The sequence below is a fragment of the Amphibalanus amphitrite genome, unplaced genomic scaffold (assembly GCF_019059575.1).
Source record: "Amphibalanus amphitrite isolate SeventyFive unplaced genomic scaffold, NRLGWU_Aamphi_draft 002029F_arrow, whole genome shotgun sequence".
Classification (NCBI taxonomy): domain Eukaryota; kingdom Metazoa; phylum Arthropoda; class Thecostraca; order Balanomorpha; family Balanidae; genus Amphibalanus; species Amphibalanus amphitrite.
Window position 1 is genome coordinate 16935 of NW_024883522.1, and position 17832 is coordinate 34766.

Here is a 17832-nt window from a genome sequence, read left to right on the forward strand (position 1 = left end):
CCGCTATCCGCGAAAAACCTCAGGGGGGGGGGGCGGATATCCGCCCCCCCCGTCGGTGCGCGGGTTAAGTGTTTGTCCTTTCAGCGTGGCAGCTGAGGTAACGCTAGCGTAAAAGTTAACGCTAACAAAAATTGTATGCCTATTGTTAAAGTTATATAGCAAAAATGATGTTTTAAGGGTTTTTAGCTAAAAATTGAGCTGTTAATGTTATACCATACAACCCTAATATTTATACGAATGTTATGAAAGGATAGTTTAAGTGTTTGTAGTGAGGGGTGACGAGGCAGACTGGCTTAAGTATGACATTTTTTCAAATCGGACTTCAAAGACTTCCTAGGACTTCAAAATCGGGTATCAATCTCTGTGTCTCCTAACGGCGCACACGCTCGTTTTTTTCCGCGACGCGCTAGCTCCACCAGGGGCGAAACGGCGAGGGGTGTCGTACCCGCCCCCCCCCCCTGGCCAGTTTGTAGAAAACCTATAGGTCTGGCGAGGGTTATACTGGCCTCTGAGGACCCAAACCAGCCTCTAAAGAACCCACACCGGCCTCTGATAAGTCAATCAGCCCAGTTGCAGTGGTCGCTGATATAAAGACCTCTTAAAAACGTTACAAGTATGTCTGAGCCTAGCTGGGCCGTTCATGCTGATTTTTATAGGTATATTGAAAAGACTCGCTTTGCACGTTTCACGCTCGCTCGTAATAAAAAAGTTGCTGGATACCTCTGGAATTTGCATGGGTGCCAACGGCTGCGGAGGACAGGGGAACGCGTCCATCTGAGTTTCTGGAAGGGAGTTTCCCTGAAATTTTAACCATTTTTTTGTCTAGATTTTTTTTACCTCTAGCATGTTTGCGAAAACAAAGTGGCTGAAATCCGAGGAGAAATTGGATTTTGCGGGTAGGTTAGGCTTTAGACCTCTGGGAGCCTGGCCCCCCACTTTCGAAAACGTTCCTACGCCTTTGCGTGGCTGTGTGGTGCATCACCCTGCACGTGAAATACTACCAATGTATCGTTTGATGTGCATGATGTCGGATACTTGATGTTCGCCCATACCCCAACCCCACCCCACTTGAAAATCGTTCCCGGTAACCTGAACCAAGCTATTTCTACCTTCCTTATTTCAAACTAGACTTCATCCAATCCAAAGAAGTAACATCATGGTCATTCTGTATTTTAACCTTGTGACATTACACAGTACATACACATGGAAACACATTATTCTACAATAACATTAACACGTCAAGAAATAGAATTCAGCTCGTCTGCGCAAAAGACAGACTTACACTACATGATGCGTTTGTCGCATATCATCCGTCACGCCTCACGGTCTAGATATATTGCTCTCTTGCTCGGTGTAGGCGCAATGTCGGCACAGCTCGTAGTTTCAGCTGTGCCGCTACAAAATACTGTCGATCTCGTGCGCTATCGGCGGGATCATCTTCCATGCGCCGCACCGCGCTTTGAGCACCACATATGGAAATGGGCAGAGTATTGATACACACACAAACACACACGCACCTGCACACATGCTTCACAAACCCACTGACAGCTATGTACACAATGCGGCCGGACGGGCCGCTCTCTGAGGTAGCACAGGAATGGGCGCGGACACTGGCGCGGCGCGGGATGCCGCTGACTTAGATTCTCTGCCTCCGAGGGGCCGGCCGCGGCGGGCGTCACACATACGACTCCTCGCCATAGTTGGAGCTGCACGTCGAGTCAGAGCGTCTGTGACCGGTGGCGGCGGGCCGCGGCGCCGGCAGCGCAGCGTATACGTCGCCGGCGGCGGCGCGGTGCAGCGGCGGGTGCCGGTACGGCGGTGGCGGGCCGCCGCCGCCGCCGCCACCACCGGCGTCACTGAACATGGCCCGCAGCCGCGACACGGACCAGTTGATTTCGGAGCGCAGCTCGGCCGGCTCATCGCCCGCCCACTCCAGCTCCGTCTCCGGCTCCGGCTCCTGGTCGAGGTCGCCCTGGGACCGGGAGCGCACCGCCAGCCGGTCGCGGCGCCGGTTACGGCCCCGCCGCTCGCTCGGTCCCACCGACGTCGGCACGGTCGAGACGGGCGCGTCGATTTCGACGAGGGTGACGTGAGGCGGCATCCAGGGCTCGTCCACAGACAGCTCCGACTCGGTCTGGGTCTCAACCTCGCGCTTGGAGACCTTGCGTTTGGGCCGCTGCGGCCGCGCCGGCGTCGGCGTCTCGGCACCAATCTGGATGACGGTGCGCTCCTTGGGAGGCAGCGCCGGCGGCTGCTCGCCTCCCCGCCGCGCCGGAGTGTCGGCGCCGATGTTGACATGCACCGGCGGCAGCTGCTTTAGCCGACTGCCCGAGGAGCCCGAACCGTTGAGCCGCTTCAGCGGGGTCTTCTGTTTGGGCGGCAGAGGCGGCGCTTCGGTCTTGGGCGGCAGCGGGGGCGGCGGCGCCTCATCACCGGGAACAGCGCACACGGGAGAGGCGTGCACCATGTCCGGCCCCGCCGTCTGCTGCGCGTAGATCCTCAGACTCTCCTCGTACAGCTGCTTGGCGCGGCTGGAGAGGATGGTCTGCTCGCGGATCAGCTGTTCGGGTACCGCGTGGCCGGCCGGTCGCGGCGGTGTGCTGGCTGCCGAGCCGCTGCCCGGCTTCTGATACCACTGGCGACGACTGACAGCTAGCTCGTAGCTGGGTGGCGTGCCCGTCTCCAGCGAGCGTACCGTCCCGGTGCTACGTACCGTGCTGAAGCTGCCCGTGCGCGATGACTTGAAGCTGCTGTGGCGAGATGCGTGCGAACCACTGTCGGAACGATTATCCAGAGTTCCGTACGTCCGCTCCCAGAGGTCGTTAGCCAGCGCGCAGTCCTTGCTCCGAGAGTTGGAGCGAGACACGTGCGGCGTCGAGTCATCGTCGGAGAGAGTCGACGAGTCGTACGACCGGTCCACCTCGTCAATGTGCGGCGTCGAGCGCGAGCGCTGCCAGTCGGATGGGGTAGGCGGGTCGCGCGCCGTCGAGGCCGGCGGGCCCGCGTCGCGCCGCTCCACGATGTGGTGCGCCGACTTCGAGCGCACCATCGGCGGGGAGAGGCTGGCTCGCGCCGGCGTCGGCGGCGGACTGACCCTCCGCGCCGCCGGAGAGGCACGCCCGTAATTGCTGTAGTTGTTGAGCAGCGACTCCTCGGAGGCACTGCGGCGCATCGGCGCGCGTCCCTCACCGAGCTGGCGGCCAGCGCGGCGCAGCGGGTGGTGCTGGCGCGTCCAGTCCTGCCGCTTGAAGTTCGTGTTGGTGTGCCGGGCCGGCGGGCGCGCATATACGCCCTCTGGGGGGCTGTGCGGCCGCCCATAGCCGGCCGCCGGGCTCGACTGGGACGGTGCCAGCTGGCGGCGACACACGGCCGCGTAGATGGCGCTGGGGTTGGCCGGCGCCGGGTAGTGGCGGTAGCCGGCGTCCGAGCCCCGGCCGCTCGAGTACACGCTGGTGACGCTCTTCTGGCCGCTGTGGCCTGACGAGGTGCTACCGGCCTCCTCATCATCCGGGGCGTAAAGCTGGGTGTCGGAGAGCGTCAGACCCGAGTCGCGGCTCAGGTTCGTCACCGACATCTTGTCCTTGCGCGGGAGGGGCTCGTTCTCGCCCAACAGCTCGCGCTCCAGGCTGTCGATGGAAGAGTCGTCCCTCCTCACACCACCAGCTGTGGGAGAACAAACACGATATGGTCAGTTAAAATATCAAGCCATTGCTGTAAACAGCTCAGCTGCTGAGACAGAGGGTAAATGATAGCTAATACTTCTGATTCTTGAGATTTGCCAACAAAATAATGCGACAAGAGGACGCAGTGAAACATCTATCCTTGTTTTACCTTTTCTATCCTTGCCTCTTGTTCCTTTCACTATCATTCATTTACTATTCTTGTATCCATGAGATTTCTACTCAATTGGGAGACAAAGTACTTCGCTTATGCATTTAGAGACCCGATTATCTAACACAGCCCCATCACCCTCCTGCTTCCCGCTCTATCACCGCGCTATACTCACAGCTGTGGAGGCTGTCGGACTCCTCTGCTCCGCTGTCCGTGCGCATCTCTCGCTCCGGCGGCGGTCCAAACAAGTTGAGCACGTCGGCACCAAAGATTTGCGCGCAGTGCTCGATCAGAAACTCGACCACGCTCGGCAGAAGTTTGGCGTTATCGGAAGTGAGCACCTGAGCCGGGTTGGACGGCGCCAGCAGCGAGGGCCCCACGCAGACAGCCACATTGGCCGCCGACATGAGGTTGTGGTGGCTGCGCCGGGCGATGTAGTGAAGCACGCAGAGCAGGTGGCAGAGGAGGGTGACGTGACACGCCGGCAGTCGGCCACACAGCCTGGCGGAGAAAAACGGTCGTCAGATACAGCAGGAGCCTGGCTGATGCGACAAGACATTCACATCCTTCGCCAAACCACGATTTGTAAAAGTAGGCGCACACTGCCAATCATAGCGAACCGTATAAAGTATGCACTATAGGTAATTGTCTGTCTTTACTTACGCTCGGACTCGGTTGATTTTCTCCTGTTCGTTCTCGATCTCAGGCACGGTCCTCCACTCGTCGTAAAGATCCGAACCGAGCAGGGCATCCGGGAGCGATCGGACAAACTCCTTCAGCAGAGCAGCCAGCACGTAGATGTTCACAGACTCCATATTCACCTGCGGCAGATACAGTCGGCGTCAGGGCCGAGCGGGGAAGGGGGCCGGGGACAGCAGCGCTAGTCCTTGCTGCAATGACAGCTAACACACCGCGCGTGACGCAGCGTCATGACGAGGTTGTGCCGTGTTCATGACCATGAGAAATTCCGCGGCCCCCAGCGCACACGGTCAATCGAAATGTCACAGTCGGCTTACAAGATGTGTGCGCGCTGCTCGGAGCGGGGCGGGGCCGGACAATGCCAGGAAGCTTTCTCTCGGGAAGAACAATGCCCGCACAGAGAGACTGGGCTCTCTCGGGTGTCAACGGCCGAGTGGGGCCTCAACACAGACTGCAGGGCGCCCCGCCGTCCCCACACGCAAAAATCAGCACGGATTCGTGATCTTACAACAGCAGCACACAGTCCCGTGAGTCCTAACACTGCCACGAGACACAAACGGGGAATGTAACTGGCGATTTAGCTCGAGCTTACCTCTATTTCACTGTCGAGCTTTTCTCTCATCTCCTTCACCACGCGGGCATTAGCAGACTTGCGAAAAATGCCCACGGTGAAGGGCCCCTTCATGAACAGCTGGACAAGAATGTCCTGTGGGAAAAAAAAAAATTCGCCGTTAAGGTCACGTTCCAATGACAGTAAGCACACATAGCAGCTTCGCTCCAATAGTCAATAAGTTTCACCCTCGACATTTCAATCATTTTTACTGGGTGTTAACATGTCTAGCACAGAATACAAAAGCTCTAACTTCCCAAGTGCACGTTTACGTCCATGTCCCAGAGGTCACTGCCAGTAGCCTTTACAAGAGCACTACAGCCACGGAACAGGTGGTCGGTGACCCTCCACTTCCTACTTCCGCGCTCCGCAGCTTGTACTTCCCTCAGTATCTCATCAAAACCCCCACAATATCCCCGTATTACTCCGTCCCTACTCTGACCGCACCCACGAAGCTACTAGCACCTGACGGTCGGTCTTTCAGCACTCACCATGATGGGTTTGGGGAGCGTCTCGTTCTCGCAGAGTCGACTCAGCGGCTGACCAAACAGCAGACCAGTGCTGCACGCGCTGACTGCGCTGTCGATGCTGTCCGACTTGCTGTTGGTCCGCCTGAACACCTTATGGATCCGGATCGGTGACTTCTTTAGCGCCTTCTTCTTCTTAGCCGCGTCCGGAGAGGGCGTCAGGCAGTTCTTCCTGGCGTGTCTGAGAAGGGATAGATAACTATAGTTCGTTTTTCTTAAGTTTGCCCCTCACTGTAAAAGTCTTTTTGAACACAGCACGAGAATTGCTAGCTGAATTACTTAGAAAACTGGTTGGCGCACATTGATTTGACCAGATTTGACAGACGATCAATTTGATCAAATTTATTTACTATTTCACAGACTCGTAGCTCGTATTTGCCAATACGTACAGCCCCACAGGGATAGACGACTTCTCAGGAATTATGTCTGAACTAATAAATAAATTGCACGGCGCTTAACATAACGTTAAATCGTCGGTGTTCAAAGCTTATTTTGAAAATATTATTCATATCTACAATACAATGTGCGCCAACCAGTTTTCTCAGTAATTCAGCTAGCAATTCTCGTGCTGTGTTCAAAAAGACGTTTACAGTGAGGGGCAAACTTAAGAAAAACGAACTATAGTTGCTAAAACGGTGACGATGATAGCGTAATTTTGTTACATTCAACGGCGAGCGTTGCAGAAACCTCACATTTAACAGCATTATGAGGCTATGATGAAGAACACTTTTATAGCCGACACCACTTTGTACTCATACTGTGAACACATTCTCGCCCCACTAACGGTTTAATGCCCTGAACATGAGCGGTTGGTACAGCGTCCCGCCCACCACAACACATGAAGTGTTGCGTCCCCGTTACGGTCGAATCGGGCCGGTCCGTGACGCTACGTGACGCGCCTCTCGGACCGCGTCACGGCGCCGTGTGACACCGGCGCCGGTGGCGACAAACGTGACGCGCCACAATCGCGCTCACACGCGCCGCTATCGCGCCAGATCGCGCCAGCACGCGTCGGGATTGGCACGACACGTGTCCGCAGGTAAGTCTCGTGTCTCGTCGTGTGCCTTCCCTTCCAGCTCGCCCGCCCCGTCCTGCCCCGTTTGTCCTATCCCACTCATTCTAGCACACAGATCAATGAAATATCGTAGTCATCTCACCTGAGAATGAACTGGCACTTGAGGCTGGGGTCCGTATTGTAGATGTTATTGCAGTGATCCATTTCGGCGCCGTCCTCCGACACAAACTCCCTGACAAAGTTCATCTTGATGGCGAACGGCAGCTCGTGGCCGATGAGCGGGTACGGCGAGTCCTCCATTCCCGTTCGAACCCAGAGTCGGTAGTCGGCCGGACTGGCGCCCGACATCTCCAGGTTGGTGAGCGCGTACCGCACACAGTCGCGCGCCGGTAGCGACGAGCCCACGCTCAGAGTTTTACACTGCCGACAGGAGGGGGCGGTCAGCGGAGGGAGGGGGTATCGGGAGCAAGGTAGCCGCGGTGGCGATGAAATATGACACGATATCAAACGTGAACGGCCGACCCATTGATTCTGAAAGATCGTGCGATCCGTGTCAATGCCAGTCGGGGTTTCGTGCAGCAAAGTTCGTTCAACTTAATTAAGATGTCCAGGCAGATAGGGTCTGCACGATGAATTTATCAGATTATCAATGACCATCTAACGTTTGTTCAGCTGATTCGCCATTCATTGCAAATGAGCATGAGCAAAAACCGGGCACCCCGTAGCGGTCACACCCATTCACCTCCCTACACGCCCACACCCTCCCGTCCACACCCACTCCCGACCTCCAGGCTTAGCACAGCCATCACTCACAAAGTCGATGTTGTTGACCTGGTCATAGTAGACCACCTGGATGGTGGTGGCCTTTGCCTCGTGCTGACGCTCGTCAGTGATCATCTGGTGCAGTTTGTTGTACCAGAGGTCACGAGTCGACGGACAGCTGAAAACAGAAAGGCGGGGAGGTTAGGTCCGACTGCTGCGAGTAATGACGGGATGGGGGGACGGGAGAAGAAGACACTGTTGAGATATTTCACTAACGAGAGAAGCAATAGCACAGGGGAAACGTGGATAAAGGCAAACATGAGTAACATGAAAGAAGGAATGAACGACGTCTGATCACGCGGGTGTGTGAATAGAATCTGAATCGGCCAGCTGTTGCGTCACACACCGACCACAAAGGGAGACATGAGCTCGGATAAGGCTGCCCGCTACCGTCCTTCGCCCACACATGTCTCGATTCTCGCTCCTGTATGGGACGAGCCGGGCCATTCTTCGCCACCCAATGCCCGAATTTCGTCACGCTGGTCCTCAGAGAGCCGGACGGTTTGAACAGCCAACGGTCGGCGGGAGCGGACAGAGCCAGACAGGGGCAGAGCCGGGTCGGTTGGCCGGCGACCCGCTGTGAGTGATCTCTGTACTGCAAGGAATGTCCTGTTCTGCAATTCCTGCCAGCTTTATGTCAAGTGACGCCGGTCGCCGCCCCAGCGTTCAGTGATACCGGGTCGCCTTCAGGTCGGTGATACCAGGCCGGCCGACCGTTGGCGGTCGCCCTGCGAGGCGGGTCCCTCGCCCCGGTCCGGTCCGGTCCGGTCCGTCGGGTGGACGTAATGAAGGGGTGCCGGTCGGTGGGTCCGACGGGTCCGGTCAACACAGGACCGGCGCCGACGCGACTCCATCTATCAGAGCAGACCGCGCCGCCGGCACTGCCCGGGGCGACGGTGGCGCGCGCGTCACGGCAGCAACTCTGTACAAACATCGCCGTCATCGCCTCTGCCATCGCCATCGCCATCGCCCTTTCCCCGCCACCTTCGCTGTGGCTCCTTCGCTATGTCTCTTACCCGAAGTTCACCGTGAGCGTTGAACGACGGGACACGGAGCTCGTGGAGGGCTCCCTCACGCCGAAACCCTTCCCATCGCGGCTCCGTCAATTAGCGGCGCCCGGTCCGAAGATGCCCCCCCACTGCGGGTCGGTCGGCCTCGGCTCAACCCGCACGCAGGCCGCACAACCGACCGGTAATTGCCAAACAAACGCGCATAAATAACCCATCCGGCGCTGATATTTCAATGGAACTATTATCTCGCCCTTCCAATTAAGCCCAAGGTTTATTTCGCCTAACGATACGCAGGCTGATAATTTTCGAGGCTGCGCCGTCGTGAGGGCTATGCTCTGCCGTCGTGGAGACGGGAGAGTTTAAATCGGGAAGATGAGAGCGGTAGAGCAGGTCGGATGTAGGGTCACAGCAGGTGCAGGGGGCCTCTCGGCTGAAAGCTACGGTCGCCAGCAGAGCTCGGCAGAGAAAGTCCCGCCCCGGCGGCCGCCAGACAGGCCGTCAGGAAACGCGACTATAATTCATAGCCGATAATTGGCCATGAGCTCGTATCTGCGTGATGCAAGACAGCCGCTGCAACAGAGCTGTGACGCAACTGTCTGAGAGTGCCGGCGGTGAGCGCGTGGGACCGCCGTTGGCGGCGAGCGGACGGCAGCGGCCCGCGCTCTCCCGAGTCGGCGGCGGCGGTGGGGACCTGCTCGTCGGCTTGTCGGTCGGGCCCGCCCCTCACTGGTACCGCGGTCCGTGGGAGCGGGAGAGCGTGCCGCGGTGGTCCGCTCTCGTCGGCAGGTGGACGGGACGTTTCACCAGGCACTCCAGCCAGCTCGAGAGGCCCTCTCCACTCTCCGGCCGGCCGCCGCCCGAAGGGTTCCGCCGCACCGTCCCCGCCGAGCTATCTCACAGTCGAGACATCGCCGTCGGCCGGACACTTATTGGCCAACCTGGCCCGCCCCCGGTCCCCAAACCGGCGTTCATTTCTCGGCCGGCGGCCCCCTCCGGCTAGCCAGCTGTCCGAATTACAGGTTGGCCCGGCCGACCAAATTATACTCGGGCTGGCGACGGACGCGCGACCGGCTCCGAGTGTCCTCAAACGCGCCGACCGCAGGGGGCCAGAAAATAGACTAATAAACGGCCTCCACATCGCCGAGCGATCCGGCCCACAGAGGACTGATAATGGTTCTCTCCGGATGGCGGCCGTCGACAGCCAGATACCGCCGCTGCAGCTGCGACACCGCCCGCATTCCTCCCGGTCCTCCGGGCCCTCGAAGGGACGGCGGGCGGAGGACAAGTGTCCTCAGCAGAACACGCCATCGCCAGACATCCGCAAAACGCCAGCTTCCGCCTTTCGAATTCCAAAGCACCCCCACTGCGCGATGCTTTGGGCCAAACTGAAAAGGGGCTGTAGCTTTTTTTTTCGTTGAGTTTCTCCAGTCGCGCCCTGTAGACGCAGACGCCTGCGAGTACAGAGCGACTCGCGTCTCTCATCGCTCTGTGATTTGTTTGTCAGACTGCAGGCGGCGGCGGCGGCGGCGGCGGCGGCGGCGGAGGGCGGCCGTGTCAACGAGTGGGTGCCGCGGTTGCGTCACCGCAGCGCCGTGACCCGTCTGTGACCTGTGTGACCCGGGGAACCCTACGTGACCTGCGGCGGCGGCGGCGAGACCGCCGTGCGAACCGCCACCCCCACTCCTAGCACGCCGGAAGCCAGGCTGAACGGGGCAAACCGTGTGTCCCAGACACCGGCGACAACACGGGCGGGACCTCAGAGAATCGCCGCGTAACTCTTGTAACGGGAGACTGGATCGGCTATCGGCGCTGACGAACGACGCATTGTGCCGCCTGACCTAGGTTCAGCCGGCCGGCCGGCGGCGCTTTTCCGATGGGTGGGTTCACATAATACCGACTCTAGTGCGCGGCGCATCCCGGGCCTATCATATCCAGCGATAAATCACGCTGGCCGGCATTACCTGTTAAACATCGCCAGCTCGACACGGCGGACCAAGTGCGTGTGGCTAGCTTACCATTTTCCAGGCCATACAATCTGGGAATTTTATTTACGAGTCGGTCTCAGCTACGTGTGCGCCGTCAACTGCCGTTGCCGGCCGCCCGCGTGTGGTGCGCGCGTACTTGAAACGGTCGATGATTACACGTTTGGATGTTATTCGCCGGCGCGGCGGAGGGATCCGATCATAAATCGAACTTCTCCACTCTTCCCTCTAACCGAGACCGGGGACGGCGACGGCCGACCCTCTCACCCTCCCTCCGCTCTCCTGCAGCGCTGCAACAGCTGGCGGGGGGCGGGGGCGGGGGCGGACCGCGCAGCTGCGGTGGCGGCCCGCAGTCTGCACCCCAGACCTCTCTCACACCGCCCGCCCCGCCCTTCAGAGAACTGCAGCCGCCCCTCTCTCTACTGCAGGTCGACCCCGAACCCACGTCGTCACGTCCGCCACTCTCCAACGGCAGGAAAGCCGCCGTCTCGTGTTTACCTGGGCACGGGCTCGGTGACACCGCGGCACGGGACCGATCACAGGAGGACAAAGGAGACTGCAACGAGTGTCGCCACTCAGTCACGAAGGTCCCCGTACAACTGGACAGCGCGTGCCGACAGACAGCATGCCAACCCGGCGACAGGGAGAGGTGACAATTGGACGGTGATAGGGGTCGGAATGGGACGGCGAGCGGAACAGCGAGAAGGGCGTATACAGGATGGCAAACGGGGAATAAAGGCCTTCGAGTGGGATACACACAGCGGACAGCGAGACAGTGCCGAGCGGACACAGGGAACCGTTCCCGCTGTCCGAGGCACTGACTCCGTCGGTTCCAGACAATCGAGGCACTGACTCCGCCAGTTTCCACCGTCATCAGCGGCCACATCTCGCCTGGGGCACCGCGTCTGGGTCCATGGGAACTGTCCCACAGCGAGCGACACGCTTTCCATCCCATCATAGCCGACAATTTGGAAACGAGCGTGACATCGAGCGGCTGGGGGGATGGGGGGGCTGGGACGGCTTCAGTGGGCCGCCCGATGGCCGGAGCAACTCCGCTATATCACGGTTCGGCTTCATCCACGAGATCACAGGAGAGAAAGAATATTTGGATAATACATAGGTAAATGGAGGAGAGAGGAAAGACAGAGAGTTAATAACGAATATTTGGACATGTTTATGCAAATAGAAACGTTTTGAATGACACCCAACAAACGTACACATTTATGACGGCCCATGCAACACCATGAATCTACGAGCCCAACTCACCTGAACGTGGCCACCACATTGGTGGTGGGCCATCCCATGACGAACGAGGTGGCCGGGTCCTTGGTGACCTCAGTGACCTCGTCCAGACAGCCGGCCAGCCACATCTCCGACAGGCGCACCTTCTCCTTCAGCTTGAAGTTGCCGCCGGAGCGCGCCTTGGCCACCAGCAGCATGTCGGTGAAGAGGAACAGGTGTCGCTCCTGCGACTGGAGGCCCTGTCGGGGAGAGGAGCGCGTGTGTGAGTGACGCCGACACCTCACCGGCCCGGCCGGGGGTAAACAACACATTTCTGCAGCGGCGGGAGTCCGACTCCGCGGCCTCGGCACGGCCGGGTCGACACGGCGGACAGCGCGGAGCGGCAAACAGCGCGCAGGCGTGCAATCCCCGCCGCGGCTGACACCACTGACGTAAACCCGACTCCACTGACGTAAAGCCCCGCCCGGCTATAAACACATTCCTGCAGGACCGGATCACGCCTTTTGTCTGCCGGACAAGCGTCGACGAGAATCGCTGAACCGACTTATGATGAGGCAACACGACCTAAACACAGAAGCACTAACAACGGCTGGCATCAGCAGCGGCTATTGTCTCTGTGGAGGCCGCCCGGTCATGCATTGTGCGGCCGCATTCCCCTTTCCATTCACCACCGCAAGGGGAGGATTCAAACCACCCACACTCCTGATTCTGTTTTCACCGGCCCAGCGCTGCCCGTCTGTTCATCTCGGATAGCTCAGGTCGACTGCTGACGTTCCACCTCAGCTTGTGCCACACGTTTCATGTTTTCATCTGACCGGCTGGCCGCAGCCCTGCTCAGAGACCGGCGCCCCACAGGCTGTGCCCAGTGCTGGCATGTTGTATAGGTATGCAGGTACGGTGCAGAATACCGACCGCTGCGGGCGGGATAAGTTACGGCTCCGCTGACACGAGCCACGCCCCCGGTCCGTGGTGCCACCCAGGCCGGTGCCGTACTCAGCAGCCACGCGAGCGGAGATCTGCACCCACAGACCAGCCGAGGTGCGTCGTTTATGTAAACATATTCGGCTGATAACGTCATTTGCTCTTTCACAAATACAAAATTTTACATCTTTACGAAAAGCGACCTAGGACGAATAATGCAGCAAAAAAGCAGAGCTTTGTAGGCCGCATCTCGTTAAGGAGTGAATTTACCAGTCGTTTCTGACCAGAGAAGGACAAGTGGCGACGTTCACTCCCTCCCGCTACCGAACGGGGCAGGAGTCATGGGGCCACTGGCCTCCGCGGTCCGCCAGCTCGGCTCCAAGGAGCCCCTTAATCACACTGTGACGCCAGCAGACGCCGACACGACACCACTCGCCGAAAAAGGACCGTCGCGCCGCGCCGGAGCTGGCCGAGTGCGGGTACCCGGAGTTTCCTGCCGGTCTCTGGAGGCCTCTGGAGCCACTCCAGACCAGCGGGTCTCCGATGGGTCCTCATAGGGTCTGAGAGATGGGTTCTTGTCCAGGCAGTTCAGTAGCTGCAGAGTCGATTCCCTAGCATAAAAAAACGACAGCCGTATCGGTGCCGTCTCCATCGGAGCCACGAATCATGAAACGAAGCGTTATCATTTGCATCGCCAAAAAGACTCAAGCTATTAAAAACGACGGTGTGCCGATCTGAATGACTCAAACTGTTAAAAAATGACAATAGTCCGCGCTCGGAAGCCCAGTAGACTGCCTAGCTCAGCTCAGTCACCAAGCCCCACCCATCAGGGTGCACCTGCACGGCACGGCACAGGGTCGCATTCCATCGGCGGCACATTGAGCCGATTCATTGCAGCTGGCTGCTGGAAGATCTGCACGTCACGTCGGGGTGCGGTGGGGCTGCCGCACGGCCCCCTGGCTGCAGGCACGGCTGCACGCGGGCGGTGTATCGGGGCACCGCCCGCCAGCTGCAGCGAGCAGCTGTAGGAGCTAAGGAGCTATAGTGGTTCTGCGGAGGAGAGGACGGCGGCGGCAGGGGCGCTCCGCCGGCCGCCGCGCACTCCACGCGCTCTGAACTCTTGACCTTGCGCCGGCGAATGGAGCGCCCGTTTTTTACATGGGCCGCCTTTTTCTCGGCGGACAGAGGGCCGGTTTCGTATGAAGGAGGGGTTTTTGTCGGCACACCCGGCGGAGCGGCGGCGCAGAATAAGATGCGCCCCGCCAGGCAGCGATCGCCGAACGGGGCACCGGTCCAGCCCGGAGCACACCCGGTGCAGCAGCTCACTCCGAGAGGTGGCCACTTTGCGGCTTTACCGTCACCATTCAATTTGCACAGCGGAAAAATAAGGTTTCCAAGAATCCTGACGGTTATTCCTGGAACAAAGCAGATTCTACGCGGTGATTAACAAAAACCTGCATGCAGGACAGACGATAATGAGACATGCAGAGGCGACTTAATGTGAACTTTAAAAGAAGTAGCGGCAGAACGTGAGAGCTTTTCGCTAACACGAAAAGAAACACGAGACGAAGACGATGGTGGCATTCTGACAGCCGTCTCCCTGTCAGCCTAGGCCCAGCGGTCTCTGCCTCCGATTCTAGCTGAATTGTTGGCCTGGTTAGCGTCGCGACAGGAATTAATGTCACTGGCGACAGACGGTGAATCGTCGAATGACAGAGCGAACTAACTCACCAGGGAAGGGAAACTTAACACCTGCGATATTACCTGCTGATGATGAAGAATCAGAGCACACAAGAGAACACCGGAGCACAAAGAGAACACATCATAAAACACCTGAGCACACCCGTGGTCACCACCACCGTTGGCGGCGTCATTCGGGGCCGCGGCCGCCCATCGGTATGCGGAGGATGGGCGCCAGGGCTTGGCTCCATCGGCGTTCCGTCCGTCACCTATCGCCTTGTGGCCGGGCCCGGCCCTCTCAGAGCCGCACGTGGGCAGACGCGGCGTCCAGACGACGCCCGCCAGCTCGCATCGCCGCCGTCGCCGAGTCGCGTCAGGTACAAGACAGTCCAGACGTGAACTGGCGTCTAGATTCGGTATGCCGACGGAGGCTCAGGTTACCAACGGTTAGCCGATACAGGATATACGCTCTGTGATCGCCGAAGAGAGCGCTCCCAGCCACTGCGCATGCGCCGGTGGGTGTCGCGCATAGTCGCCGGCGGGCCCAGGGATCATCAATCTTCGTTGGGCGGTAAATTAGCATGGCAGAGGACCCAGTCAATGAACTCGACAGCGCCAGCGCGGCCCGGGCCCGAACGCACCGTGACGAGCCGAGCCCGACCGTCTGGTTCCGAGTCGGATCGGCCGGGACCTCCATGTTACGACAGAGGGTGCTGTCGGGATGTCTCACCGGATTTACCCAGGAAGGAAGCTGTAACTTTGCCGCAATGTTGATAATCAGCGGTCTTCATTGTATGTATTAATTAAAATTGATACCGTAATACCTGCCAGACTGCTCGGAACCGACACGAGTTTCCACTTACCGCGTTCCAGAATTGAGGAATCAATTAACAAAGCATCCCGCCGACAATGATACACCTGCAGTTTGCCAACATCCTATATCCGGGAGCTGACGCAGATTTGCGAAGGAGGCTGACTGAGCGATCCAGGGACACCCATGGGTGCGGCCCGCGTTCAGAGATGCGGGCGGGCTGGGAGAGGAGGCTGGGCGGCGGCGCCCGGTCGGCCGGATCCGTCCGTCGAACCCACACGCGGCCGAGCCGCCGCCGGCGCTATCAGCAGCGGCCATCTCGGCCAGACCCAGGCGCCAGCCCGGGTCCGCCGAACCTCTCAAACTCTCCGAGAGGAGTTTACTGACCAACGGCAGCGGAGCAGAGCGGATAGGAGCAGCGCTGGCCCTCCACCACAGCAATGCTCGCAGCTGACGGTATGTGGCGCAGGTCGCGCACTGACGGTGTCAGATGTCACGTGTCAGGCGGCAGGTGTCCGGTGTCAGAGGCCGCATACCTGGGAGACCCTGCGGCAGCCCAGTGCGTCACGCTCGATTGGCCGTAGAGGTTCCCCGAAGTGCGTCCGGCAGAGTTTATGAGCCGCCTGGTATGCCGACCGACCACGCCGCCTGGGGCTGGTCAGAACGCCCAGCTAAACCATCGCTGAAGTGAGGACGTGGTTATGTGTATAACAGCTCCACGAATCATCTGTGGCGGCGAAACTGCTCTTCTGATTCACTGACTCCGCTAGTGATTCTTTCTTTCTTCCTTTCCAGCCGTGAGTCAGTCGCGCGCGCCGTGAGTCAAACTCGAGCGCCGCGAGTCAAAACGGCCGTTGAACCTTCCCGGTCGGGCGTCTCGAGTGAACAATACCGGGCACTGACGAGAACACGACAGGCGACGCCGTCACCGCGCCGCATACATCACAGACGCGGCTCGGCCGGCCGACAAAGCCGTCTTTTAGGTGTCCCGGCGGCGGCGGCGGCGGTGCAGCCGAGGAAACGCCCAACTCCGATCCTCTCCGCCGCCACACAGTCGCGCTGATGGATGGGTTTCGGCAGACAAGTCCACCTCTTGTCCCCTGAGAGAGCCCTGGCACCTGGTTTGGGACCCACCCGTACCTCAGAGGCGTCTGTGTCAACTGCCGCCATTCGGGCGCCATTCAGTAGGGTTTTGTCACAACGCGATGACGTCGATTGTCGTAGGTATATATGGTCGGAACATGCACGTCATTCTAATTTCTAGCCCCAGGTCGGTGAAGGCAGAGGTTGGATCAGTGGGTTAACTGCCCGGCCCGTGGTGTGTGCCTTGCAACCTTTGCATGTCTGTAGCCGTTTGTATTCTGTAACATCCGACCAACGCGGATCCCGAGACCCCGCGACATCTGTTTCGTAACATCCTGTGACCTCGCCGCCACAATCGTCACCACGCGACCCGAGGGCCGACAGGAACTAGGCTGAACTCCCAGCTCCGGCGGTGCCGGGTCTCAGGTTCGAGCCTCGTCGCTCAGGGTGGGAGTGGGGGTTGCCCAGACGGCGCTCCAAAGCAGCGCGGTGCGGCCAACCGTCTCTGAGCCGCGACTGCACGAGCCGGTCGGGTTTTTACGGGTGCCGGCGCCCTGAAACACCGGTCGCCGGCACTGAGCTGGTACACCGACAAAAACGGCATGTCGACGGCGGTCCGCGCGGCGGCGCATCGGGGGCGGTCACCATCGGTTTACGCCGTCACAACACGGCGACGGCCGGCCGCCCGTGAGCAACGATCTGGGACGGCGCGTCGGAGGGCGGTGGTCGCGTTGTGTCACCGACGGAGTTCAGGGGGTACGACCACCACCATCAACGACAGCTCCCGAGAAACCAGTTTTCGCTGCGGGAATATGTGTTATCAACCGTTGATAACAGAACACCAAGAACTCAATCACTGTAGATGGACCCGATCTGCAGTAAATGCTGGCTAACAAAGCCCGCTTACTCCAGCGGCACCTGGGCGACAAATTATTCCACATTTGGCGGCCATTCACGCGACAATCGAGACGAAGGTCACCGACGGCCGGTCGGTGAAAGCACCGGGTCCAGTCTGGTCGGCCGACCAGCGCCGCCGGCGACGGTGGCTGTTTTACCGGTGGTGTGAAGTGTGTCAGCGCTGTCATTGAGCCAGTGGCGGCGCTGAACGCTCCATTTATCGCGTCCACCAACAGTCACCGATGACGCTGGAGAACCCAGACTGGAGTCTGGCGGCCTGCCCAGCCCAGGACGCGGCGAGCGAGTCGGGAAAACCGATCGACCTATCGGAGACGCGTCTATCGAACTATTGAGAGACGCATGGCGGTTTGATGCCGTTTTAGGAAGAAATTTTGACCAACTCGGCTCAAATTCATGATTAATAGCATAGAAGGTACTCAGTGGCGACGAAGCTTGGGACAGTCCAGGTCTTGTGGTGGCGAGACAGGCTCCGTCAGCGGGTCGGTAGCGCGCACTGTGACAAAAACGGCGCACCTGATCCGGCTGGGCGGCGTGCGGGTACGTGCCGCGCGCCACAAACGCCGCGTCCGGTGGCAGGCCGGCGAGGGGCGGTCACGCAGCCGGTCACAGTAGCCCAGCCGACTGGCACGTGCATCCGTGGAACGATTTTCCCGCTCACGTACTGTTTACACGGCGGCATCA

The 17832-nt window shown here is 59.2% G+C and overlaps 1 protein-coding gene across 1 annotated transcript in view; it reads right to left on the minus strand.

The window, feature by feature from the left end:
• Positions 1 to 1152: 1152 nt before the first annotated feature.
• LOC122376141 overlaps positions 1153 to 17832 on the minus strand; it is a 31364-nt gene continuing 14684 nt past the window's right edge. The window contains exons 5-12 of the mRNA XM_043355850.1: positions 11763 to 11977; positions 7496 to 7622; positions 6825 to 7102; positions 5632 to 5848; positions 5123 to 5236; positions 4495 to 4652; positions 4007 to 4332; positions 1153 to 3663 (exon numbers count right to left, since the gene is read on the minus strand). Of these exons, the coding sequence (XP_043211785.1) occupies positions 1676 to 3663; positions 4007 to 4332; positions 4495 to 4652; positions 5123 to 5236; positions 5632 to 5848; positions 6825 to 7102; positions 7496 to 7622; positions 11763 to 11977 (3423 nt within the window). The 3' untranslated portion in view covers positions 1153 to 1675. The remainder of the gene's footprint in view (positions 3664 to 4006; positions 4333 to 4494; positions 4653 to 5122; positions 5237 to 5631; positions 5849 to 6824; positions 7103 to 7495; positions 7623 to 11762; positions 11978 to 17832) is intronic.